We start from the raw sequence: 27,738 nt of genomic DNA on the forward strand, positions 1-27,738 counted from the left end.
AACCTGCCGAACACTCACGTTATTTTCATCAGAAAATGTACACACTCAGCGCTCTCTTGGTAGATATGTGTATGTAGTATTCCGTTTTTTTCAATCTCGCCATCACCACCCAACGTAACTAATTCGATGTTGTACAGCTATAACAGGTAACGGTAGTGAGTCAATGTTAAGTTTTCACAGTTCATGTGGCTTGCGTCAAGAAAATCTGTGTGTCTGTCTGTCTGTCTGTCTGTCTGTCTGTCTGTCTGTCTGTCTGTCTGTCTGTCTGTCTGTCTGTCTGCCTTAACAAGCGTTCTGTTTTAGCCACTCCACGCCACGCCACACGGTTAAGTCCAACAATGTACACATTTCGAGTGAGTGAGTGAGTGAGTGAGTGAGTGAGTGAGTGAGTGAGTGAGTGAGTGAGTGAGTTGGTTTAGTGTTACGCCGCACTCTGCAACATTCCATCATCTATATGGCGGCGGTCTGTAAATTATTGAGTCTGGTCCAGACAATCCAGTGATCAACAACATTAGCATCGACGTACGCAATTGGCAACCGATGACATGTGTGAACCAAGTCAGCAAGCCTGACCACCCGATCCCGTGTCGCCTCTTACGACAGGCATGGTTGCCTTTTATGGCAAGCATGGGTTGCTGAAGGCCTATTCTAACACATTTAGATAGCACCCGCCAAACGGTCAGCCAGCCTGCCATGTGATAAGAGTGTTTCCTCCCCACTACCATTAATACAATGTAGAACGAAAGTATTTGAATTTTGCACTGTGCACGTTTTGCACTGTTTGTTGTTTCATATCACATTCAGCACCTATCCACCTACACGACTACGGTCTGGAAATATTTGAGTTTGTACCAAGCAATTTGGTGATCAATAACATGAACGTCCATGCGTGCGTGGATATCGGTGACATGAGAGCAACAGTATACAATTAATTTCCCTGTTAAAAACTGGCGCTCGACTGGACACTGTACTTACTTTTGACAGAATATGAGCGGTTTGAAGTTCGATCGTGAGCTCATCATCATTTTGTAAATGATATTTTTGCAAATCGGTCCTACTTTCCTATTTTTCTTTACCCCTTATACTCAGGTTTAAGATCATCGAAGGAAGGAAGGAAGGAATACCAAGTTACTTCTTGACTTTAGTATGTTTGTCTGTACATCTTGCTACCGCACCCGTCGTCCAGATACCCGAGTGATGTTACAGAAACAGTGCATGTTACCTTGGATCCTGGACCCAGGCAGCAATGCGTTCAACACTGTACTGTCTGACTGAAGTCGTGAGTGGGTATGACTCTTCAAGACACGGTCAGGCGCACGCATTTTACTTAAAAAAATGTTCATAGTTAAGACATAATATTATACTGAAATGGAGACCTGAAATGTCCTTCATTGAAGCTACGGAAATCAAGACTTGTCACATTTTGTAGACTTGAATAGGCTTTCTTGGATATATTTGCTTCAGGGTCTGTACGACAGACTAAAGCACAGTCAATCTTCCTTCCATGTAGTTGATTACTAGACTGTGTGTCAAGAACGCCACCCTATAGTCGCCATGGTGCTGAGTGTGGCGCTGAGCAACAGACCACCACCACCACCACCACCACCACCACCAACAACAACAACAACAACGACAACAACGACAACAACACCAACACCAACACCAGCACAGTAATAGCGATAGCAATAGTGATAGCAATGTACAATGTACAATAATAACCATTCAAGCTAATGCGATATGAGTATTTTTCCCTGTATGATTACGCAGAAAGAACGTTTTTCAGTGTGGTATCCGTGGTCTGAGCAACGTTTTGCAAACAACATACTTCGTCCCCAAACTCCTACCCTGCCAGCAAAGCGAGAGATTCCCCCGTTTTCTGACAAAAGAACACGTTTAAATAAAAACATTCAATCCCCTCTGCTACTGTCAGCATAACATTTGCACTCGGCACAACGTCCCCCTATAACGGTGGAGTTTTACTTACACCGTTTATGCCGAGATTCGTGTTACGATTCCGTGACTCTGCATTAGTAACACATGCTTCTTGCTACGCGTTTCCGGTGGCATTGGTCACAGTTATAATTACAGAACCGCTGCGCAAAGTGTTCAAAACAAAATCAAAAACACCATTCATGCCATAATAGTTTGACTAATTTTACTAATGCGCACATTGGCATTTCTTAATTACATCAAAGTAATGTTCTTTGTATATTTACCGTTTAATAACCCTCTGCAACGTTTCTTGATTGTGGTTTATGAAAAGAATGCATTACGTTGTCGTAGCGCTCATTAATTTACATCCTGCTCCCCTTCGTTTCGTGCATAGGAGTACCAGATGTCCACAAACAGTGTACATTGTTTAGAACAAGGGCTTCAGGTGTATTGCTTCTTAAAAAATGGAGTGCTGGACGCTGGAAGCAGTTACTGGACACACTCGCGGTTGTTGAATGATTGAAAAAACTTGTCCAAATTGCATTGAGGAATGTTATTGTCGCAATCACAACAAGAACCCAAAAAATATTTTCCATAGGTTTTGAGTCTTATGCGTCATTAAAGAACTCTGACCCGGAAGCTGTCGTGTTTACCACCGATTCCATCGTGTCATTGCGCTTTCCTGTATCATCTTAGGGTCGCAAAATTCCACAGCCCGAAGTCGTGGCCAAAATTCTTGGCCTGAGCGCCAAATCGGCATCCCGACTGGAACCATCGACACCGATGCCAGAAGACATCGGAATCGGTGCCCTCTCGGGTTTCTTGAAGGCACTCTTGCACACCCATCCACAACCTGCCCATCGCAGACAATGTCAACCCACCAATGGCCTTCGTCCACATCCTCAACGAGCCCGATCCCTCCGACACACCAATCAATCTCTTCGCCACAACCATCTTCTTTACGATCTCGCAACCAACACATATGCATATCTACCACACATCTACCACACATCCACCACCAAATTATACCAAGGCCCCCGAAAAACACTTCAAACCAAAAAAAAAACACCCACCTCACACTGCCTCAACTTCATTCATCTCCCATATATGGTCACGTAGTACTATCGCCTCCACTCATCCCTCCCCCACACGCCCGCACGCCCGCACGCCCGCCAGCCCGCCTGCCTCCCTCCTTTGCGCTTCTCTCATATACTCTCCCTGTAACCAGCTCCTAAGCTATCATTTGTGCACAATGCCACTTTATTTTCTCTACATACATCCATACATACATACATTACAGTATATTCTCTTTTTCATCATAGCTCTCATTCACTTCTGCTCGTTTCCACTTTTCATGTAAACACGCATCTGGAGTAGACACTGTCACCTGCATTCACACGCACTAGGTAACCCGAAAGTCGCAAGCACAATGTTTACCTCCGTCAGCTGATCATGACAGCGAGCACCGCCTCACTATGGGTGCAGGGAGGGCTTGTTGCCGCTGCTCAGCCACGCGTATGACATCAATCAGTCTGGAGGTAAGGATATCAATGTCTTTCACTCCACATTTTATTTATTTTTCTAGCGCCGAGGTGACTGGTGTTTGCCCAAACAGTAATGGTTATAACATTGCCATGTTTTCGACAGCCAGTTGCTGCAACTCTTTCGTGTAAAACAGTGTCACCCGTTTTCGTGCCTCTATTCCAACTGCTTTTTGTTGAGGGGAAGCATGTAGGGAACTGCTTGTATTTTGCTGTGCATAGTATAATAAATGAATCGCCGTGCCTTTCAACCTATAACTCAACAATTCAAACAGAGACCATATACCCATATATGTTCTCTCATTACAAGGTATTTGCTTTGTTTCTTGGTGACTGCCAAGGTATTTTACGAGCGCTTCGTTTAGTTTTGTTTTGTTTCAGTGTGTGCTTAATTTCTTTCGCGAGTCTGCACATTCAATGCACCAGCTAATAGTTTCTGCCCCTGAGCATAAAAGGTCAGTTGTCTGTTATGAATATTATCCACTTATATCGCGTTTATGAAGGCGTGTGTAATACTTATACTTTCTTAAACAACCAGCATGCTATGTTCTGCCCTTCTGCTGAACCGATGTTCCGCAGCCTGGGACCATGGGAAACATGTTCACTGTGATACCAGTTCTCCACAGTTATTTGTGACAGATTGTAAACTTGACAGCCACTAATGCACTTCGTATTGGCCTGCAATCACAGGGAACCTTGAAAAATATCACTTTCACTCACAGTACATGTTCATGTCTATATTTACAAACAAATATGCACAATGAATACTGTGAGTTAGCATATCATCTTTGTTTATTTGGTTACCATGGTTTCCGAGCTTTAGCAATGAGGTATCATCTTTCTTTACTTGCTGCTAGTAAGTGGTGGTCAGTGTGTTGAATGTTGTTGCAGACCCTGACTGTCATGACGGTGCTGCCTCTGACACAACCTCAGGACACAACCTCTACACAGCCCCTGCGAGGCAAGATTGTGCAGTGCAGGTAAGTTCACTGTGTTCAATAGCGTTAGATATGTGTGATGTGCAGTATTTACGGCATTCTGCATACCCTCTCCTCTCCTCTCCCTCTCCTCTCCTCTCCCTCTCCTACTCCTACTCCTACTCCTACTCCTACTCCTACTCCTACTCCTACTCCTACTCCTACTCCTACTCCTACTGCCATGATGCAAGGGATGCAGTTTGTTGTCAAGCTCATCAAGCCGTCAAGCTGGTTTTGTAGCTTGTTCTAATTTGTAGTTGATGTGAAGGGCTTCTGTAGTGAGGAGGGTGATGACATCATACCCAAGGGTAGGGCACCCTCAACTGTATCCTTAGCCCTTGGATCTCCTTTCCCATCCAACACCCCTTTCCCATCCTTAGGGTTACTTAGGTTAGGCCTTTCCTTCCTGATTTCTGCACTGTTTGGGTGCTACCTTGACATGTGTCCTAACACCTGCTTTTAGATGTTTGTGTTGTTAACAAAGGTTCTTGAAATAGCCACGTATTCTTCAAATGTCTTCTTCTGCTGTGGCCTATGACTAGTTTAGAGTCATGAAGATGAGATGGGTGCTTCGCCGACCAACTCTCTCCTGGGATGTATTTTAGTCTGCCATTATATTAGTCAGTCTGATTAACAATAAGTCTTGACAGACGTTACGGCATTGTATATTTAGTAATTGATTGGATATGTGTAACTCATGTCCATTCTTGCACACATTACTTCGCTGAATTCCTCAACCAAGTCTGTGCCAAAGTCAGCAACCCATACACTGCAATTACACCCTTGTGTTTTGAAAACTGTAAAAAGTTTACCAAGGTAGTTACCCTTCCAACTAAACATGTTTATTTGCCCAGCAGAAATATTACTTTAGACAAGGCTCCAGGCACAGACTGTCAACTTGTAAATTTGTGCAGCCAACTTTTGGAAATTGTTTCTGTTTTCATGCTCACATTATTATTTTTAAGTGAAGTTAAGAAGTTTGTCCTGTGCAATTCCAATAGTTTTTTGTTTTTTTAAATTTCACTCTGTGAAGAAAACATTTAAAGCTTCTGCTAAAGGTGCCTTAATGATGGTAAATGTTACGCCTCTCATTGTAATTATTCTGCTTTAGTAAGTACGTGACTTTGTACTGATACTTTATATATTATTGTAGTATGTTCCTAAGCACTGTTCTTTCTTAATGTTCCCCAAGCAACTACCAGCATTTGTATCTCTCTAGGACAAGGAAAGGTGAACGTGAAGAAACGTTTATTCACCTGTTGGTTTCTCAATGTTTGTCATCTCTGGTCAGGGCTGATTTGCATGAAATTTCTTCTGTTACATTAAATTCTATCTCGTTCACTTTCTGCAAATCATTCAAAAAGATTGGTGAAAACAAATAGAATTTTGGTGTTAAATGTTTGACAAATCTTATGCTGAATGTAGGATTTATTTTTGAAAGGATACAAAACCGGTACTTTCCACGATCTTCCTGCTGTAGTAGTTTCCGTTTGTCTTTGACCATTTTGTTTAATGTGAGCTTGTAAGTTTCTCCCGGTGCCTCAATTGCAGGTTCGAGAAAATATGTGTGATGCCAAGTCTACTGCCCTTGAAGCTGGGAGTCGGTGAAGGAACAGAGGCATGGACGAGAAATGGACCTCCAGAGAAGATTCATCCAGGAAGCTTATCACAAACCGACCGTACAACATACGGAGGTCCACGACCTAACCCCACTCCCACCCCACCCCACCCCACCCCACCCCACCCCACCCCACCCCACCAACTCTGACAGTCATTACAGGACCGTTCCGGTTCCCCCACCCTTTACATCCATGGAAGGTTTACTTGCCTTAGTTGTGAATCTAATTGAAAACATACATGTGTTAGTATGGACTTCGCTGATTGGCTTTTGTCCTTCTTAATTATCTCCCCTGACAGTCTCTCAGCCTCAAACCTCACCTCACCTCACCTCACCTCACCTCACCTCACCTCAATGGTGCAGGGAGAAAATCATCGGCATTTACAATTACATGTTTACTCAAAATTGGTCAGCAAACATGAGAGAAAGCGCCAAGTTATCTCTTTATTTGCCAACAGAAATCTTCATTTGAAATGGAGTTGTATTTTAGTGTGGTGCAACTAGACAGATATAGAACAGCTTTAACCAGATTCAGATGTACAAATTATGATTCCGTGGTCAGAATTGCTAGAGAAGAGAGAAAGAGAGAGAGGATGTTCAAGTCCTGTTTGACTATGCCCAAAAGTACTTGAGGATGACATTTATTTTCTTATTAGTTGCCCTCAATGTGATGATCTTCGATCTCAACTGCTGAACATTCCCCATTATCTGTCCAATGAATGGAAATTTGTCCACATTATGACGTGCAAGAATCGGTCATTGTTAGCTAAATACATATTCAAGGCCTCAGTTGTGAGACAGAAGTAGCCCAATACCTGATGCAAGGGATATAACTCCGTCATATTTCACAGAACATCTTGTCTTCCTACAGTTGTTATAGTTTAGTTGTCTGACTTGTAACAACTACATAATATTGTTCGCATTGATCACTGTATACAAATATAATTTGCCATCATTCGGTATGCTTTTCGTGCAGAATTTTGCTTCAAAATTGTTAGACATCAATCTCCTTTTTAAGCAATTTTGCATCAAATTGTTGCTACTTTTCCAATGCAAGAGAGTGAACTGTATCAACCTTTGCATCACCATTCTGTCAAGTTATAATCACTATTATTCAGTTGTACAATGTTTCTGCTTGTATAATTATGCCATTCACGCTCTTGCCTAAAAGCACAAAAGCAAAATGTTATATATTGCTTGTACCCGGGGCCCAAGGCCACCACTACCGAAATAAATTGAAATTGAACTTGAACTTGAACTTGAACTTGTACAAGTAATTTATGTGATGTAGACAAATCTAAGAAAGTTATGGAGGATGCTACTTCGTCACAATCTTTAGCACTGTATATTCTTGAGTCCACACACACGAGACCGCTAATGTTAACTGCCAAGGGAGACAACTCATCATTTTACCACCGCTTCATCTACTTTCGGTTCTGAATCATTTTCATTGTGCATGGTGGATATTGTGACTCGAAATTGAATGTGTCTGCGGTTGAAGACGAACTGCACGTTGTTACTTCATGTCACAGCTGCATAACAAGTTGAGAGACAGGTTTTCCCAACCAAGTGTTTTTGCAAGTTTCGCTCAAAATGTGAAGTTACAATTTTTAGGACTGCATTTTGTAAAATGCTCAAAAATCATACAGCTGTCGGTGTACAGTTAAGGGAGACAACTCCCCATTGTATGAGCGCTTCATTTACTTTTGGTGATGGAGAAACTTAACCATGATAAATGATGACGATATACTTTGTGACTTCCACATATGTATGTATGTATGTATGTATGTATGTATGTATGTATGTATGTATGTATGTATGTATGTATGTATGTATGTATGTATGTATGTATGTATGTATGCATGCATGTAATCGGGTGTATGCAGGCTTGCTGACTTGGTTGACACATGTCATCGGTTCCGATTTGCGCAGATCGATGCTCATGATGTTGATCACTGGATTGTCTGGTCCAGACTCGATTATTTACAGACCACCGCCATATAGCTGGAATATTGCTGAGTGCGGCGTAAAACTAAACTCACTAACTCACCTCTCCCGAAATGCATCGAGTGATAGTTATGAATGGACTAAACTTTGTATACCTGTAGTAAATTACAGTCCGTTTGGCTCAAAATTGCAAAACTCGAAAACCTTTAAACATATGAGACTCATTGAAACGCTGATTCTGATCAAAACAGCAAAGTATTTTTTCAAAGACTTAATACTCTCAAATAAAAAAAACTTGTGTAACAATCTATCATTAAAACATTGACACACTTCACTCTTTCTCACGAGCTGGGAAATACAAAAGAGAGGAATAGGCAGGCGTCCGAGGAAGGATGGAAACGGCATAATATAGGTATAATAATAACAGATATAATAAAATATAAATGAATCAATAACTTTGTTGGCTCTTGTGTACGTGCTTCTCGTGTACCTGCTGTTCCTGTCTTGTACTCCTCCCTCGTAAGAAATAGTGAACTGTCACAATATTTTAATGATAGTTTGTTTTAAAAACCTTGGGACATAAATACGGACAATAAAATTACAATAATTGCCCTTAAAACACAGGGGATATTTCAAATAAAACATGACTTCAGGTATACAAATATGGATCTCGTAGTGATATATTATGACAAAACACAAGGCCCCTTTTAGGCGTAGCAGAATCCAGTGGTCGTGGGTTCGGATCCTATTCACAGTAATAGTCAGCACCGCAGAATTAAGAACCACTGGACACTATGAATAATGGACTATTGCACTTGCACCAGACAATGATGAATCCTACTGCCAAACAAGGATAGGTTGGGCTGGCACTTTGAACGCATTTACGAGAAGTAGTCAGTGCATGACAAACTCCCATGCTTCACCCCAACGCTCGGTCACAGTGGCAAATGCCAGTAGGCACATGTTAATACAAGTGAATTGTCAGGTCGCTGTTCAACTTATTCTTGTCTGCCAGTAGTGCTTGTAAGCTGCATCTCTCACTGGTGCATCCTAATGCGTGCATCTCTCAGTGGTGCATCCTAATGCATGCATCTCCCACTGGTGCATCCTAATGCTTACATCAATACTTTACCTACAGTACATCCGAGAGTCTGAGCTTGCTGATATTGAAGTGGAGGACCCCGAGAAGCGGCGAGAGAAGGAAGGGACGGACATCCCTGACTACCCTGTGGATGAGTGTGGACGCATGTATGGCATGTTTGGCGGCAAATGTGAGTTCTGCAGGCAGAACATTAAACCTTTCCCCTCAGTGGAACGCCAGCGACAACTTCCCCCACATGAACTGTACTGCTGCGAGGAGTATCGAGAATTTGTGAACTTTGCAACCACCACAGCCATGGATCTTGAGGAGGAGACGAGGCATGCCAACAAGCTGATCAACATCAAACCACACGCTCACTTTGGCAACAAGAATGACAGAAAGGCAGCAAAGGAGAGAGCAGTGCAAAGGTATCTAGATCACCATCAACTTCACAAAACTGTGAAAGGCTGTAAATTTTCTCACTTGTTATTTCTCGTTTAAAATTGGAAAGACTGATTTCGTCTTTAAGAATTTTATTCAACTCAGGAAATTTGTTTGACAAATGATCATAGTTTCAAATTGCTTTATTTGTTTGTATTATAAAGGGGTATGCACCTTAACTGGAACATTGAAAACAAGCAGGGTTGGTCTAGTTAACGCTCATTGCTTCACTGTTCCATCTACTGTGCTTACCCCCTCGTAATACAAACCAATATTATTTGATTTGAATCTGTGATTGTTTCTTAAACAACCTTTTTTCCTGAGTTGAATACAGTTCTGAGGGTTACATTTTAAACGTGCAGTATGAGGATTCATAATCTTAATTTCATTTTATGTGGTTTACATTTTTGTTTAAAGTGAAATTCATTGGTACGTTTTCACTGCAGACTATAAGGAGCTGGAATATGCTGAGTTATGTCCCTTGGGTTTTCCAGAGATCTATGTTTATGGGTTCAAATTAATGAACGTATATTTTGAAATAGACACATCCATGTTGTTGACTACTTTATGTCGACCTTTTTGTCACGTCATATCCAAAGTATGTGTTATATGTCGTCAATTTGTGATTTAGGAGGATATGTTTGGCTGCTTGAGTCATTGCCATAGGGTAGCCTAGTGGTTAAGGCATTTGTTTGTGAGCCCGTTTCTAGTGTCCTGATATTGCTGGAATACTGCTAAAGGTGGTGTAAAACCATTCACTCAGGTTTCATGTGTTATTAGTGTATACACATATATATAGTTTCATAGTCAGCAACGCTATCAGATACATGTTGTGTCTTCATTCTCTATATAAAGCGCCCCCTACTTCAACTCAATCCTTGATCCTCCTCCAGACCAGCAGTATCATCACATGACCTATAATTTATAATTTGAGGATTTTTAGTATAATTGTGTGTTATAGATTGTTTACAATAAAAAAAATAATAAGCTGTGAGTAAACATTATCAAATATGTTCCATAGAGCTCTACACACATATGTTTTCATCTGTTTCTGTTTCTTGATTTACTTTTTCAGCAAAAAGAAATATTCTTTTACTCCTCGGAGGTAATCAGTCTCAAGATTATGTTAATTTTTGTTTTATTTCCTTCTGCTACTATCAGGGGTAGAATAGGTCTTCAGCAACCCATGCTTGCCACAAAAGGTGATTATATTTGTCGTAAGAGGCGACTAATCAGTGACAGGAATCGAATCGACATATGTCATTGGTTCCCAGTTGTGCAGATCAATGCTCATGCTGTTGATCACTGGATTGTCTGGTCCAGACTTTATTATTATAGACTGCCACCATATAGCTGGAATATTATTGAGTGCATCATAAAAATAAACTTACTCACTCATTCTACCATTAGGAATGTGTAGCTGCTATCTTCCTGCCTCTGATGTAAGAAAGTTGGTTGGGTCACTTAATAACTGACATTGCGTTACTGCCAGTGGTTGTCCAGCTGTATCACATTCCTTGTGACATCTCCAGATGTTCAGTGACCTCATGTGTCCAAATACGAGATATGCTTTCTTTAGGCAAGATGTTAACCGACTTGATGAGAACAGTTTCCACACTTGCAAACCTGGCTTGAAATTTAAGACTTGGCCGTAGTGGTTCTAGTGGGAGGACACACCGACTTCTTTGCTTGCATGTTATTGTACCTCATTTACATATTCTTGTGCTCATGATATCAGTCTCTGGTTTGTCCGGTCCAAACATAATCTGTTCCTGTCAGGTAGCTGAAATATGGCTGCATTTTCATAACAAACTTTCAAACAAACGTTTGTGGCACCAGTGAAGATCCCGTTTGGAATTTGTCTTCAGTGACCCATGCTTGTAGTAAGAGGAGACTTGCGGGATCCGGTGGTCAGACTCACTGGCTTGATTGACACAAGTCATCGTATCTCACGAAACGGAAACAGGAACATGATAACATAATCATATAAACGTGATTCTGGCCAATACATTTTTGTTATGTTAGGACCTGTGAAGATAGGCCTTCAGCAACCCAGGCTTGCCATAAAAGGCGACTATGCTTGTCGTAGGAGGCGACTTACAGGATCGGATGGTCAGACTAGCTGACTTGGTTCACACATGTCATCCTATCTCAATTTGTGTAGATCGAGGCTCATGATGTTGATCACTGGAAGTTTTGGTTCAGGCTTGATTACTTACAGACCACCATTATATGGCTGAAATATTCCTGAGTGCACTGCTAAACAACCAACCAACCACAGATTGCAGCTTTGCATTATTCTACACGTAACTGCATCAGAATATAGTGCTAAATTAGCTAGATAGTAAATATTTTATGATAGCATTGTACATTCTTCTATAAATATATACTTTTTTATCAACATGAATATAAAATACGTTGATGCTTACCAGGCTTTAATTTGCTTTTATTAATTCGTCTTGAATGAAATATGAAATACAGAACTGAATGCCACCAGTTATATGAAATATATGTTGGTGTGAATGATTACGTTCCAGTAAGCGCCACTGGAGTGCCTAGTGTTGAAGTGTTTGCTCTTCATGTCAGAGGCCCAGGTTCCACGTCCCACATGGGTGCAGTGTGTTAAGTCCTTTTTTGATGTGACCTGTGATATTGGTGGAATATCGCTAAAAGTAACATAAACCCATTCTCACTCACTCACTCCATTCCTTAATGGACACATTGTGTGAATCCCATTTCTCATGCCCCTTACAGTGATGTTGCTGGAATATTTCTAAAAGCGGTGTAAAACTCACACTTTCTTTTAATGTTTTTCATATTTAAATTTTATGACTGCACAATAAATATCAAACTTAAACTCAGAATGTTAAAAAAGAATGTGCAAAGATGAGCTTTTTATGTAAATGAGTTAAAAGGCTGTTTTTGATTTAATATGGAAGCAAATATTTCTTTCCAAGAGTTTTTCTCCCACATGAATGAACCAAATTTCAGGGCATATGCACTACATGTTTGTATCAAAATGTCATGACATTTTTAATTAATGACACATGAAGAATTAACCTTGATAACTTATTCACCGCAATTTATATAGCGCTCTGCAATTGTTATTAAAGATTAAAGCTCTGTCACTTATTTTTCCAGCAAAAAGAAATATACTGTAGCTCACGGGAGGTAATCTATGGTTATAGGACATATTTTTTATTATTCTTATTTTGTTTTATCACTGCATAGATGATCTAGTCCAGTGTTACTTTCTTACTGTCTGTTCGTGGTTTTCTATGGCATAAAGCATCATGCACTCATGGTATTCTAGATTAGTATTATTACTGGAAAATGTATGCTTGTAGTGATGGCTGACAATGGCTGTCAGAGGGTTAGGTTCAGCCGATTGTGTCATCGTACAACTGTAGTGTGGAATGTTCATGATATCGATGACTGGATTACCTAATACAGATTTCAACACACACATGCAGCCATTATAGCATCAATATGAAGACAGTCGCATCATTTTATTTGGTCATAGAGATGATTTCAAATGTCATGTAATGTAGATTTGGTCTCTGGGCCAAGAGTTCACATATATCTGTCAAGATGCAGGACTGCTTTGATTCACACTCAGCAAAATCTCTGACATCTGTAGCTTTTTTTTTCAGCAAAAGTGTTTGTAGTCTTTGAAATTTGTAGATCTTAAAAGTTGTTCCCTGGTCATGAGTGGGGCATAATGGTTGATGTACCCTCAATGTTTGTTTATGTTCCCTGACCCTGAAGGGCGAGGGGAACATGAACAGACATCAAGGGTACATCAACCCATCGGCTCCAAAGGACCACTGAACAACATATTTATCTTACCAGACACTTCAATGTTAATTTTGAACTGTTTTAAACTTGGGTATCGGATTGTATACTTCAGCTAAGCTGTGTGATTCAAATGATTCAAATCTTGCTTCTTGCATTCCCCTTCTTAATATTCACAGAGACTACTTTGGAATTTTTTGTCAAAATTTTTTAATGGAATGTGCAGCAAACTTTTTCATAGTCATCGCTAGATTTTGCAGATGATACAAGAAAAACAGATTTTGAGTTACCTCCCTTTCATCAATATTCATTCAAAATACATGGGTTCTTTTTGTGCATCATGTGTGATTCAATGTTATTTGAGATAAAGAGGTACTACCACAAAGTAGAGAAGTAGTTGCCATTGGCAGCGGGGTGTATAGCAGTGCACCCTGCTTGTAAGTAGGGTACACTGAAAATAGTAGAGGAGCACTTAGCCAAACAGAAAATGTGAGGTAAGATAATTATGTATGATATATTTTTCAGTGATCATTAACTCACAATAAGACATAGGCTATTTTTAAACTTGAAAGTTTTGAAAAAACTCCCTCTTAACATTTGGAAAAGTAATTTGTGAGTTACTGAGTAACATCCAGTGTTTGCTCGTGGATATTTTGAGGTGAAGATATATTGTAAATACTAAGGTTTTATGTTGATCTTATGTAGTCACCAGTTCTAAATCACATTCGTTAAATTTATATTATTTTTATCCATGGTTACCATGGTTACAGTTGGGGCACCTTAGTATAGTTAGGCCAGACTTCTTTTTTTTCCTCTGATCAATATGTTATATTATTAAAAGACAAATTATTTTGTATTACCTTATTATGTTGAGTAAGAAGTGAAAAAGTTACCTCCCTTATGTTAAACTGAAGAAGTACTAGTATGTCTGTTGCATATCGTCTTTTGTAAATTTTCAAATAATGTTCCAAGAAGTTTTAAGTTACAGTATTTGGAATGATATATTTAATGCAATGTGATTATTATTATTGTCATGTTATGTTTTTCAGGTTGAATGAAAACCCCATGGCTTTTCTTTGGTTTTTTTCTCATATTTCAAAGTTTTGTTTAATCATGTGATTTGTTGGATTTTTAAAAGAAGTCTGGCCTTCATTATCTCAGTATTTTTCTCAACAGCACTTTAGCCAAATAAGCAGAGATACATGGCGGTTGCGCTAAAGCCTCAGTAGCTATTGCCTGCACAGTTTGCTTCATTTTATATTTTAGCTGACAGTTGTTTTGGAAGATCATACAAGATTTGACATATTGCCAGAGTTTGAGGATGAAACTATTTGTGATATATTTCAGAATGCGTGAGAGAGAACTGCAGCGAAGACAGCAGGAGGCTAGTGGCTTGCAACAGAACTTCTACAGCTGTAAGTGTCTATAAATGTACAGTGTTGTACAGCTCTTACCTCACCTGTTGTACTGTACTGCTAGGTAGATACAATCTTGTTCGTCTTCAGAGGAACCAAGTTCTGATACACCTGTAAGTGTCTATAGAGTGTAATGTACAGTGTTGTACAACTGAGTCCTCCCTGTTGTACTGTACTGCTAGGTAGATACAATCTTGTTCGTCTTCAAAGGAACCAAGCTCTGATACACCTGTAAGTGTCTATTGAGTGTAATGTACAGTGTTGTCCTCCCTGTTATACTGTACTGCTAGGTAGATACAGTCTAGTTCGTCTTCAGAGGAATCAAGCTCTGATATAGCTGTAAGTGGCTATTGAGTGTAATGTACAGCATTCTACAGCTGTAATACCTCCCTTTAGTATAGTGCTGGTAGATAGACAGACCAGTTCCTCTTCAGGGGCATCAAGCACTGACCTAGCTGTGAGTGACTATTGAATTTTTCATCTCTAGAGTAAAACGTTTTAGAACTCTTACTTTTGCCCATGTACTGTAGGTCATGTTCCATGCCGCCTCAAGCTCAACATGGACTTTCTATGCTCGAGGTACTAATCGAGAATTACGCGTATACGCGTATAATCGAGAATTACGTACTAGTCCATATTGCCGTAAAGGTGGAGTCTGTCTAACTTTTGGCATGTGAACGAGCCAGCACTTTCTGTGAAATTGAAAAATCGTGAAGTGAGACTCAGACAGACTCATTCAAATAGACCAATTTTGGTGGGTTACTTTGTAGTGGTCAATAAACAGACTAACAACCCACCCAAACAATGGCCCTGATGCCTAAGTAGATTGAATCGCCACAATTGATCAAATCAATATCCATAACCGCCAGAGGCAGTTAACTTGCATGCAGTCATCCCTCACAATAACACGAGTCTTTGGCCCACAGAAGACACCAGGTGTTATGAGACACCAGTGGTAATACACGAAATAGAATAAAAGCCAAGTGATACTGTATTTTTAATGTGCATTGTTGGCATAACTGCATTGTGCCCAGTGATAACAATGCTATGTCATCAGAGCTAGTGAGGTGAACAAAGAAAGTTTGTAAATGTTTTGTCTTTCTTTGAAGTCCTGGGCCTAGATTTACAAAACTCTGTTAGTGCTAAGACAGCTGTAAGTCAATGTTAATGTAAGGTACTTACTATCTTAGTGCTAAGACAGCTTCGGAAATTTAGGCCCTGAGAAGCAACAGTATTTTAAGCAATTCATTGATTCTCTGTCTAATACTTTCATGGATGAAATTATTCTTTCTTCTTTGTTTCCTTTCCTTTCTCTCTATCCCTGTTTCCTTCACTCCAGCATCAGGGGGCGCTGGGGGGCAGGTTGGGGGCGTCATGCCCTCTGCGCGGGCCACACAGGTCGCGGCTATCAAAGCCAACATTATACCTGCCCAAGGAATCTCCTATAAGGACGGTGGTAGGTCAGAGTGTGGTTGTCTGCATGCATTCGTTCACTTGACCATTGCTGGGGACATTTTGGTCATTTGACCAGTGTTGGGGTTAGTTTGTTTATTTGATGACATTAGGGGTTCTTTTGTTTATTCGGAGATGTTTGGTTGCTTTTCTTCAGTTGAAGATGTAAGGGGTGTTTGTTTTTGTTTTGTTTTTTTATTTAAAGAAATTTTGGATTGTTTTGTTTATTTGAAGACTTTGTTTATTTTGTTTATTTGAAGACTTTTGGGGTTGTTTCCTTCATTTGAAGACATTAGGGGTTTTATTGTTTGAAGAAGAGAGTTTGGGGGTTTTCAGTTGATGATGTTAAGAGTTATTTAGTTTATTTGAAGATGTTTGAGGATGTTTTTCATTGTTTTTTCATTTATTTGTTTTATGCTACACTCGAGGTGTTTTGCTTATTTGAAGACATTTCTGGGGTGTTTTAATTATTTAAAGATTTTGTTTTTGTATTTTTGTTCAGTTTTGTATTACTTGAAGACATTGGGGAATGTTTTTAACTGTTTTGTTGTTGTTTGTTTGTTGTGCCTGCAGCAATACTCCAGCTTGCTGGTGGCTGTCAGTAAACAATCAAATCTCAACCATCCAATGTTCCACAGAATGGACATTGATATATGAAATTGGGAAATGACGACATGAGTTGCTGACAACCCAGATCTTCGTCGTTTTTTTTATTATTTGAAAACATAGTGGGTTAATTCATTCTTGTGAAAAGTGTCGTTTTGTTTTTAGGTTGTGTGGGGTTAGATGTTTTTGGAAAATCAGATAAGCCTTTTGAAATTTGAAGAAATTTAGCAATGGGCCAGCATTATAATCACACAGTATCTAAGAATAAGATTTTCAGACTAACAGTGTTTCTTCTCACATTGTGCAGTTGTGTGGATTAATAAGTAACAGTCACTCTGAGAGTGGAGACTTTCAAACATCAACACTGCCAAAATTACTGCAGATTTGATTCATTCCACAAGCAAAGTGAATCAGATAGACATGAGTTATCTCCCCTACATAGGGGATGCTGCAACACAAACAGGGCAGTCTGCAGCATCTTGGATACTCATCTGTCATTATTTCATATTCCATCAATTTGTTTGTTTTGTTGAGATGTTTGTGTTTTGGATGTTTATTTCATGTTGATGTTTGATTTGTTTTATGCAAGCCTTCACTGTGCAAGCAAATTGTGTTAACCTGTTCCATTTTTTTGTGGACATTGAGATGTAAATGTCTTCCTAATAGATGGTTGACAGAATTTGAATATTTCTCAGATAACAATCCTTTAAACTGCTAGTATAATCTTCATACACCAAATTGCATATCACTTTCCCAATAATATGATAAGTTGTGCAAGTTAATACATTAAATACGACTGGATGAAATTTTTATAGCTAGCTATTTATTGTGTTTTTGACAGCGACCTCGAACAGATCGACTGGGGTTCTCCCCAATGAAGGTTGGCAGGTGTCCGGGACATATATATCAACCCTTTCATATACAGTGTACCCGTGTTGCTTGTATATCATTAAACCCAGCAGATTGTATTAACAAGAGGGAATCTTCCTCAAGGGGATGTAGTCATTAGTTTTGCCATGTCACAGGGAAAATAATTGTATATTTATAATGTATTTGTATTTTAAAAAGTAAGTTTTTGTGTAAGCTCACTATTATTGATGTTAATGGTTGATAATTTGGAAATGTTTGTTTTCATCCATCCATCCATCATTGATTGATTGATTTATTTATTTATTTATTTATTTATTTATTTATTTATTTATTTATTTATTTGTTTATTTATTTGTTTATTTATTTGTGAGTGTTTTGCTATGCGATTACTGTAAATGAACGTAAGTCGGGCGTGTGACGTTCATCATATCATTGGTTTTACTAATAAATATATATTGCATCTGTGTGACTGAAGTCCAGATCTGGGTTATGTACCAGTGTGCATCAGCTCTTACCAGGAAACCAGGATTCTGACGAGATCTCACTGGATCCATGCTTCTCCAAATATCCCCATCCTCATCATACCGTCTACGCAATAAACTGAACTCATTCTCTACCACAGCTTCTTACAGGAAGTGACATCACCTCCTCCAGCTCTTCTGTCTTTAAAAATAGTTCAGCATTTCTTTCATTGTACTCTTGTTAATGTCAGTGTGCAAATTGCAAAATAGATACTGGCCCGCTTGCCCGTGCCAAGTGAAAATCCAGTCATGTCGGTAAATCTGTACAGTCACTGACCCAGTTTGTGAAACACGACTTTTTAAGTTACCATACACTTTTAAATCATGTATGATTATGGCTTAATAAAAATGTTCATCATGTTAGCAGCTTGATCATGAATGAAATCCAAGTCATGCTGACAATATCCTGTGATGATGTCACTTCCTGCCCCATTGTGCCAAATCCTTGCCATGTCCTGCCCCAGGTTACTACCAGACATCATGCAGTCAGAAGAACATACCTGTGAACGTCTCCTACACTACCGCTTTTTTTAGTTCCATGCTGAATTTTCACCCACATTTACAAGTCCAGTCAAAGTGCATGTGTCGTGGTCACATGACATGTCACATGATCCTCTGTATCCTCAAAGCCACCCATCCCTGCATAGATTCCCACTATATTCTCAATTTTTGGGAACATAAAGTCTCTCATGAAGAAATCTGTGAATGTCCTGGGGTAGAATAGGCCTTCAGGAACCCATGCTTGCCATAAAAGGCGACTATGCTAGTCGTAAGAGGCGACTAACGGGATCAGGTGATCAGACTCGCTGATTTGGTTGACACATGTCATCGGTTCCCAGTTGTGCAGGTGGATGCTCATGTTGTTATCACTGGATTGTATGGTCCAGACTCGATTATTTAGAAACAGCCGCCATATGACTGGAATATTGCCGAGTGTGGCATAAGACTGAAAGCACGCATTCACTCACTCTCTCATGCAGAACCTGCAACCAAAATATTTAAATGCGTCCACATTAATACTTTCAGCCTTGATCTCGTATTGAGAGATAGTTGTACGGACAAAAATCAGGAAAAATATTTGTAATGTTTGTGTAGTTGGATAGTGTAAAGCTTGGATGAGTGTTGGAAGACTAGCCATCACTAACATGTTTGTTGTGTGTCATTGAAAGTTGTCTCACTAATAGTATGTTGGTTTTTAGGGGGTAAAAAATGCATGCTTGACCATACTCGTGCCATATTGCTTAGGCCTAAGGACAAAGATTGCTGAGGTTAGAAAAATATTATGAGCTCCTCATGTCCACATGTTCAGGAACATTAAACAGTCGTAACATATTTCTTTCTAGTATATTCATGCAGCTAATTATTGCATACATATAATGAACAGCAAAAGAAACACAACACTGTCTTTTTGTCGAGTTTTTAATTTAAAGACATAAACATGAACGCTTACTTTTATTTATCTTTTGTTTAATGTTTCTTAACTTTTGCTTTTCAGTATATTTATGTTTAAAAAAAGAAAAAAAATAGAAGGATGCTTTCTTGTTTATATGACATATTCTTTAGTCTAAGATTAGTCACAATGGTTGTAAATATTTTTCTTTGATACCTTTCCAGAAAGTTTTAAGATGTTTTGGTTTGGGGATTAGTTTTGTTTAAGATGATTGCTTGATTGTTTATTTCATGTTTGATGCAGTTGCTCGCCAAATGAAGACGATCAACTACCAGTTGTCGTCGCAGCGATGTCTAGAGGAAGGTTGGACGTTGCGGCCGCCAAGCCCTCTTAACAATGAGGAGGAAGATATTGATATCTTCATACCTGAACCTTTAAACCCAGCTATGATGGGAACAGGGAGGGTAGGTGGTGTACTGACCTAGTTAAACCCGGCCTTGATAAGTACGGAGAGGATCACGGGGAAATTTCAATCATAAATATCAGATTGAAACATGTTGGAGAAAACGGCATTCTGTTGGAGAAAACGACATTCTGTTTTTATTTAACTAAAAAATGTAATTAATTCAAAATTTGACTCTGTTAGATAATTCAATTGATTTAAAATTTAATTTATTTAGTTATAAAATTGAAACGTTGTAGAAAACGGCATTCTGTTTTTATTGAACTATGAGACACACACAAGACAATAGTAGATATCTCTATAATAATTACATTTAAAATTTAAATGTGTTTCAGTTCCATGAGCGACCATTGATACAGAAGTTTTATGAGGATGGGAAGAAATTCCTGACCGTATTCCCAGATGGATCAGGCAACATATTGTATCCTTCTGTAGTACTACAGTGTAACTACATCACATAACACATCAGACCTGTTAGGTATTGTTTGTTGTAGGTATATATTGCTACGGTGAATAATTTGCTGTGACAAAAGGTGTAAGAAATCCCCTTAGAACCAGCAAAATATGACATTGACAAGTCTAAAATATTCAATATTATGTATTGAGCAGTCAAATAGCAAGATACAAAGATTCAATATAGAGGTTTCCAATACAATGCAGCTGAGTCAAATCTGATGTAATGGGTCACAAATATAATATCAACTCACCAACATCTTTTTTTGAGAGAGAGAAACAGTTGTACCGAATGTTACATGGCGAGAGGTCAGTGTTGAATGTAGGTTGATGTTGGCAATCAGACGAAGAGGCAGTCATACGTAGATAAGCCGAATGATGACAACTACAGTAAATCCATGTGTGTAAGTCTGTGTGTGTCGTTAACACAGTAGCCAGCCTTATATATAAGCAGTCACTGATTCTTGAATATTCGAGCACTTTGTGACCACATCGCCACCAACTTTCTCACAGACTCCCATGAGTAAACACAATTAATCAAGGGAGGCAACTGTAGAGGCCTGCTGCTAAAATTCTAATAGCACTGAACATTTATTATACGAAATGTGACCCATAAGAGCTATCACTCAAATCTCTAAACATTGTGACCCAATAATAATAATCACTTAATCACTATTACAATTTACAGAAAATACACTCTCATAACAATAGTACCAGGATAATCATTTGCTATCAACGCATGAAGGTCTGGGTAAATATTGGTCTTCATTAACCCATTTTTGTCCCCCTTGAAGACTTAGGTTAGCGCTTGTCTTGAGCAATCTATGCTTGTCTCCTGTGTAGAAGAGGGTTAGAATTGGTCTTCATTAACCAATTTTTGTCAACTGTGAAGATCTGAATTAAAATTGGTCTTCAGCAGCTTAGTTTTGTCCTAAGGCCAAAGATGAAAACTATGATCAAGCTCAAGCTCGATGACATCTTGAAGCATGTCATCATATCCCAATTACATATATATATATGCTCATGATATCAATCATGGAATTTAACAGTCCTCAGTACTTGAGTATGGTCGTAAACAAACAGCAAACAAACCAATGCATCATTAGAGACATGACTCTGATTCCAAGATACACCATGTCTGTTTACTGGTTGGCAACACCACATCAGGACGTGTTAGGTTCATCAATGTGACAGACATTCGAGGGACCTAACTTTAAATATGCCTATGTCGATATGGGTCATGATTTATTATCGTGCTTATGTTACTCTGAATTATTCTATATTATTTATTCACAGCATTGAGGGTGGGGTGGGGTTTAACTTTTAGGGGTGTATTTATATTTTTGTGGCCTCATGGTCTTTCATTACATCAAACTCATCAAACCAAAGACCCAGGTTTGATTCCCCACATGGGTAAAATGTGTGTCGCCCATTCCTGGTGTCCCCCAGAATATTGTTAATAACTCATTCACTCTCTCACTCACTTTCCAGTTATGTTCTTCATATTTGAATTTCAAGATTGTACAATACTTAAAATCAAACTAAACACAGATTGTATGAAGAAGAGACATATGTTTTGAGAATCATTTACAAGAATGTTTCTGTTTTAAATATGGAACTCATCGCTGCAAAGTTCCAAAGTGTCTGAAATACTGTTTAAATTCTCAACCTTTTATCCCTGTATGGAGTCTTTGTGACTTGGTTATCTCCTTGACCAATGGTCAGCTACCCTAACGGTCAGATCGCCATCCTCATAAGCTATGTTAGCCTTGGTCAGTACATCTACGTAGTGCATGACGAAAATCCCAGCCGCACAGTCAAAGCTGTGTTTGAACCCAGTGGATATGGGTCATGTTACCATAACAACGGAATAGTGAGGTAAGTGAAAGAAGGGTCAAAGTTTTGATATTAGGACTGTTTAGGCTATGTCATAGGGATTTGTACAGTGTTAAGTCTCCAATGACGAATCCTTTCTTGAGTTAAGAGTTCCATGCCACAATGTCTTGGCACAACATGCCTGTGAAGATCCAGGATGGAATTGGCCTTCAGGAATCCATGCTTCTCGTAAGAGGTCACTAAATGGATTGGGTGGGCAGGATTGTCAGGTTAACATGAGTCATCATATCTGAAATTTTTTCATCAGTGCTTATGATGTTGATCATTGGATTGTCAGGTTCTGACTTGATTATTTTCTGACCATGTAGCTGGAATATTGCTGAGTGCACATCAAACAACAAACATGCAACCTTACAAGTCACCAGGCCTGATGACATGATCTAGTGGGTGGTAGGTAAAATGGATCTAATCATTTTATTCTCCATCAAATATCAATATACCTAATCACCAAACTAAACTGTTTGAAGGTTGTACTTTGACCAGCTGGGTGGCATCGAGCTGGATGTTCATGGGGGCCGGAGAAGGAAGTGGACGTGGAAGGATCAAGAGACTCACGTACATGCTCCACCCTTCCAGCCAATCTGCTTCGGCCTGAACCGCTACATTGGTGTGCGTGTGATGAACCAGGACAGCATCGCACTCACCCTAACAGCCAAGAAGAGGAGTTGCCGCTTCAATGTGGGCTCACGTCTCAAGGTAGGAGTGATATAAAGTCCTCCTCAGCAATGCATAGTTATTGGTTGTGGTGTGAGGATTCATCGATACGCATCAATGCATTGGTTGTTGATACAGTGAACTGATGCAAAGTTTAACATTGTTGTATATCTCCATACGAATGGGCCACAATGCATTTATGTCTAACTTAGCATATTGCCAGATCACAATATCAGTCAAAAAAAAGAGAGACTACTTCAGTTAGATGATTAAAGTGTATGCTTACTTATTTCCGTTCATAAGTAAACGTTTCCTCAGAAATTCTTGCCTCAAGACCTGTATCAGACATAGCGTTCGCATCTTATCAGCATTTACAAAATCAGTGTATAAACGTAATTATCTCATTTTCGAATGAACATTTAACATCACTGGCGGAATTTGACAAAATACTTTAAAACTGGTTTGGTTTTTGACCTTAATGCGTTTTGTAGTTGGTGTTAGAATTGAAGATTCTCATATTGTGATACATATCGTAGTGATATCCTTGTATCAGGATTCGTATCCTAACACAGAAAAAGTGGACAATACTTTGTTAAAGTATTGTGAATAAAATGTTAGCATTGTGATGTATTGTATTGCAGGTTATATGCCAATACCAGCACTGTTTAGGGTATGATCTGCAGTAGCCTGTAGTAATAATAACACCTTGCCTCAACAGCAAGGGAATAACTTAGAGCCTGTGTTAGCTGAGCTCCATCAAAATAGACTTTAATGACGATGTGTAAGGCAGTTGTTGAGTGGGTGTGTATGATTGTTATACTATTAAAAAGTAGGAGGTGTTCCAATTTTGGAAGCATACCACTAGCCAATGCCAATGCATTGAGAAAAAGTATTGTGTATTCATACAGATGAAACATTTCCAAAGGAATGGAATAAATTGTCCCATTTTCCCTTAATTTCTTTTCATGATCTGTTTCTTTCTTAGCTTCATCCTTCGTATTTTATCATTCTGGTAAATCCAATATCCCCTACCTTTTGTGAATGGTATATTATGGACGTTTCTTTTTTATACCCTTTGGAGTTTCTGTCATCATGTTTTATCGTTGTAGCTGGTGGCTCCAGAAAACATCCCACCCAAGGAGATTGATGAGGCAGCCCTGTTCTTGGATGAGCGGAAGGCTTATGTTGAGTAAGTTACAAACCCATACCATTTAAGCATTCACATTAACAAATGGACTTTCATCTTTCCTGTCACACTTCACTATCTTTGACTCAGGACTCAATGCTCACTTAGTACTTTACAAACCTTTTGACCTCACTCATGGCTTTTGACTGCCTGAGATCTGACCTTGACCTCATGACCTCTTTTGTGATTACCTCATGACCTTGATGACCTTTTGACCTCACTCATGATGACCTTTTGACCTCACTCATGATGACCTTTGGACTTTTCATTATAGATCAATTCTTGACAAAGTCTCAAACTTGCTGAAGTTCCCCAAGTCACCCAAACTTGACAAGATCCTTCCACCAATCCACCTCACATCCAAACTACAACGCACAGAGAAACTACGTCAGGAGAAGTCTGCAACCAGGTTGTCCAGGAGCAAGTCTGCACAAGGGAAGGGGTCACTGCCAGTTGTTACTGTCAACTGACTCCCCTTTTCTCTTTGCCATGTGCTTCAGGGACCTTGTTTGTTAAGTACATTCAACTCCAAAGTCACTGTGATATGCCTTGAACTGTTTTGAGGAGACATTTCTTTACATTTTCAATATTGTTAAAATAGGTTTTCCTACTAAAAGAAATATTCATGTGTATGCAAAAATACACTTATTTCTAGTATTATCTCATATTGTGTTGAGGAACATGACTTTTTGAAAAGTCAGGTTTTTCCAATATCCCTAAGCATGTCTCATATTTTATGTTTATTCTCTTTTATACAAAAAGAATGCTTGATAGTCTTGTTGGTCTCAAAATACAAATATCTAAATCTACCATCTCGACAGCGTTGTTCAGACTTATCATGAACCAATCTATTACAGGTACTTAGGACTGCACAGTTTCACATATATTCTGGAGCATTTACTTACATCTCATACTTATTGTTTACTGAACATTTTATAATTAACATGACCTTTATCAGGGGTTAAAAAATCCCATCGCCCGACGCCCGGGACAAGTCCGTTTTCATTTCGGGCAGTCAAATAATGGTATCTTACTTGTCTGTGGGCTACTAGATAATATCCACTTATGGTTTCATACTGCAAATAAACTTGAAGTTCATTTCATCATCTCATCTGCTCATAATGTAGCTATTACATTTCACAATAATAGTAATTTAGAACTATTGTTCTTTGAAATTTACCACTCTTTTTTAAATAGCCCAGTAAACATTAGCATCAAACAGTGTCATAAAATCAGAGCAAGTGGAAAATTAGTCAGGACAAGTTACTTTCTTGAAGTCTTTGGCCCTGTGGAAAGAGGCTTTTAAAAACAATTTTGAACCCCTGCCTTTACTAACTCCTGTATGCCTCTGTCTTATTAACTCCCAATGGTGCCTACATTGACCTGGGTCAGTGGGGTTTCTTATTTTTCTCCCCTAATCCCATTGTCTTCTTAACCCCTCAGCTTAGAATTCCCAGTTCATTTTACTGAAATTCTGCTGCCAAAATTCACAGAATTGTTTTTACTTTTATTTTATCTTTAATCATGTTTCTGAAAATATTGCTGAAAGTAATACTATTCCAGTATTCAGTTCTGTGAGTGACAGCAATCCACTCATTGCAATGTAATAACTTGTGTTGTACAGTGTGAATCATATTGCCTTGGAAACAATATAGAGGGTCTGATCACTGGGGTGACTGAATGTAGTGATTATAGATGCACAATTGCAGTATGTTGAATATTTGTACTGAAACATTTTCAAAGATTGATGAACATTGATTGACAAAGTTGGAATCCATATATATTTCATATTTTACCCTCACTTCAATAAATACTGAATTTTGTTAGTTTAACTTAAGTCACCTTTGATTTTCCAACACATTATTAAATTATTATTATTAAATCTTAATAACATGGATGTGGTAGAATGGAGAGAAACATACTGTGTTGAAAAATAGGACGCACAGAACAAAATGTGAATACCCCTAGATTTTTTTATATAAAACGTCATGCTAAGCGTTTGGTTCAGATTTGTCAGATTTGGAGCTAATATGATTTATTTCTATGCCTCTGAATTTCCAACACAGTATGTTTATCTCCTCATTAAAATTTCAATTTCCAGCACGACAAACCTTTTACTGTATTGCAGTAATCTCTATGCTTGGGTATAAATCCTTGCACATTTGTCAAGCATTTTGGGCATCGCAACAGTAGGACTGAGACAGATTTAAATTATTTAAATGTATAACCAAGTTTTTATGGTAAACATTTTGCCTGTGTTTCATTCAAATACATTTTGTTTCTTGCAGGAAATACAATCTCAATCCATCAATGTGATGGTTTCTTTCTCATTTATAATATGAATGACCCCCATGCTACTCAGATTGTTGCTCTGACATATTTGCAAGTTATTTAACACAACTGTAGCACTTTACCCAAGATATTTGCTTATATTTCATATACTACTTCATTGAATGAAATCACTTAAAAAACCAACCGTTTTAAGAATGACATGCCGAAATGATTATTGACTTTTTGATTTTTGATATGTATTAAGGGAGGAGGGGTAGCCCAGTGGGTACAGTGTTTGTTTGTCATACCAAAGGTCTGGGTTTGATTCCCCTCATGGGTACAATGTGTGAAGCCCATTTTGGGTGTCCCCTGCCGTGATATTGCTGGAATAACTTTAAAATCTATGTAAAACCCAACTCACTCACTTGACATGTGTTAAATATTGTCTTACAAGCGCTCTTCACTAGCACAATACACTTTTTTGTAATTAATAATTCAACATAGAATCATATTGAGTTAACAATCTTAATCTAATGAAGCCATTTTTTTAGATACAATGAGACTACTTGCAAAGTATTCTACAGTATTATGGAACATTCAAGGTTTTTTGAATTACCCATAATCATGCAATTAGCAAATTTATATCACTTAATATGAGTTAGTATGAACTATGCAGTGAATATCGAAAGATGTTTTGGGGAAACACCTAATCAACTGACCTGTATCATGCCGTAGCTAATATCTTATGAACTTTTTGTGACCTATTGATGTGGGAGTGTGGTCAATGCGTTATTCTTGTAAATAAACCACCTGAATTTCCCTTTACCCATTGTTTTATGTGTTTTGACATTCTCACCCCTGAATGCAGATAGTTTCCGTATGACATCACAAATACAGGCTAATCAGTATAATACAGGACCTCACTTCTTTCTTGTTTGAAACCTCCAAGGCTTTGTAATTCACACCATGCTCTTTGTAGCCATCCTCGTAATCGTCAAGTCTAGGTAAATGAACAATGCATCTAAGGACATGGACAGTGCATCTAAGGACATGAACAATGCATCTGAGGACATAGACGCGTCTAGGGGAGGGATACAGGGGCTCTGCAAAGGTTCGACAATGGTTACACAATTCTTCTCCCCAAGAAAGGAGAGTTGACTGATCCCAGAAACTTCCGCTTTATCACATTTGAATACACAATACCAAATATTTACTGGTTTTATGACGAA

The 27,738-nt window shown here is 38.8% G+C and overlaps 2 protein-coding genes across 3 annotated transcripts; both read left to right on the forward strand.

Annotated features, from left to right (window-relative positions):
• Positions 1-3,279: 3,279 nt before the first annotated feature.
• LOC137269943 (uncharacterized) lies at positions 3,280-7,326 on the forward strand. Of its 2 annotated transcripts, XR_010955079.1 has the most exons (4): positions 3,328-3,470; positions 3,855-3,928; positions 4,365-4,453; positions 6,002-7,326. XR_010955079.1 is itself a non-coding variant. In XM_067803780.1 (3 exons), exons 1-3 carry the CDS (start codon positions 3,408-3,410, stop codon positions 6,216-6,218), a joined length of 369 nt encoding a protein of 122 aa, XP_067659881.1. In that variant the 5' UTR covers positions 3,280-3,407; the 3' UTR covers positions 6,219-7,326. The 2 variants fall into 2 exon arrangements, 1 of the variants encoding a protein (XP_067659881.1); XM_067803780.1 differs by lacking the exon at positions 3,855-3,928 and having other exon boundaries at positions 3,280-3,470.
• Positions 7,327-9,152: 1,826 nt separating this feature from the next.
• Positions 9,153-27,332, forward strand: LOC137269937 (glutamate-rich protein 6-like). Its single transcript, XM_067803775.1, has 10 exons — positions 9,153-9,524; positions 14,680-14,747; positions 16,087-16,203; positions 17,647-17,685; positions 19,890-20,050; positions 20,385-20,470; positions 22,228-22,380; positions 22,866-23,094; positions 24,162-24,241; positions 24,513-27,332. The coding sequence occupies exons 1-10, from the start codon at positions 9,262-9,264 to the stop codon at positions 24,706-24,708; spliced, it is 1,392 nt and encodes a 463-aa protein (XP_067659876.1). The 5' UTR covers positions 9,153-9,261; the 3' UTR covers positions 24,709-27,332.
• The last annotated feature ends 406 nt before the right edge of the window (positions 27,333-27,738 follow it).

Source organism: Haliotis asinina, unplaced genomic scaffold, assembly GCF_037392515.1.
Source record: "Haliotis asinina isolate JCU_RB_2024 unplaced genomic scaffold, JCU_Hal_asi_v2 scaffold_19, whole genome shotgun sequence".
NCBI lineage: Eukaryota > Metazoa > Mollusca > Gastropoda > Lepetellida > Haliotidae > Haliotis > Haliotis asinina.

Excerpts from the sequence above, each read along its gene's own strand:
- LOC137269943 (XM_067803780.1), top strand. The coding sequence starts at position 3,408 with ATGGGTGCAGGGAGGGCTTGTTGCCGCTGCTCAGCCACGCGTATGACA. Across the intron at positions 3,471-4,364 it reads TGACATCAATCAGTCTGGAG|ACCCTGACTGTCATGACGGT; the intron begins GTAAGGATATCA and ends ATGTTGTTGCAG. Across the intron at positions 4,454-6,001 it reads GGCAAGATTGTGCAGTGCAG|GTTCGAGAAAATATGTGTGA; the intron begins GTAAGTTCACTG and ends CCTCAATTGCAG.
- LOC137269937 (XM_067803775.1), top strand. The coding sequence starts at position 9,262 with ATGTATGGCATGTTTGGCGGCAAATGTGAGTTCTGCAGGCAGAACATT. Across the intron at positions 20,471-22,227 it reads GATGGATCAGGCAACATATT|CTACCCTAACGGTCAGATCG; the intron begins GTATCCTTCTGT and ends ACCAATGGTCAG. Across the intron at positions 23,095-24,161 it reads ATGTGGGCTCACGTCTCAAG|CTGGTGGCTCCAGAAAACAT; the intron begins GTAGGAGTGATA and ends TTATCGTTGTAG.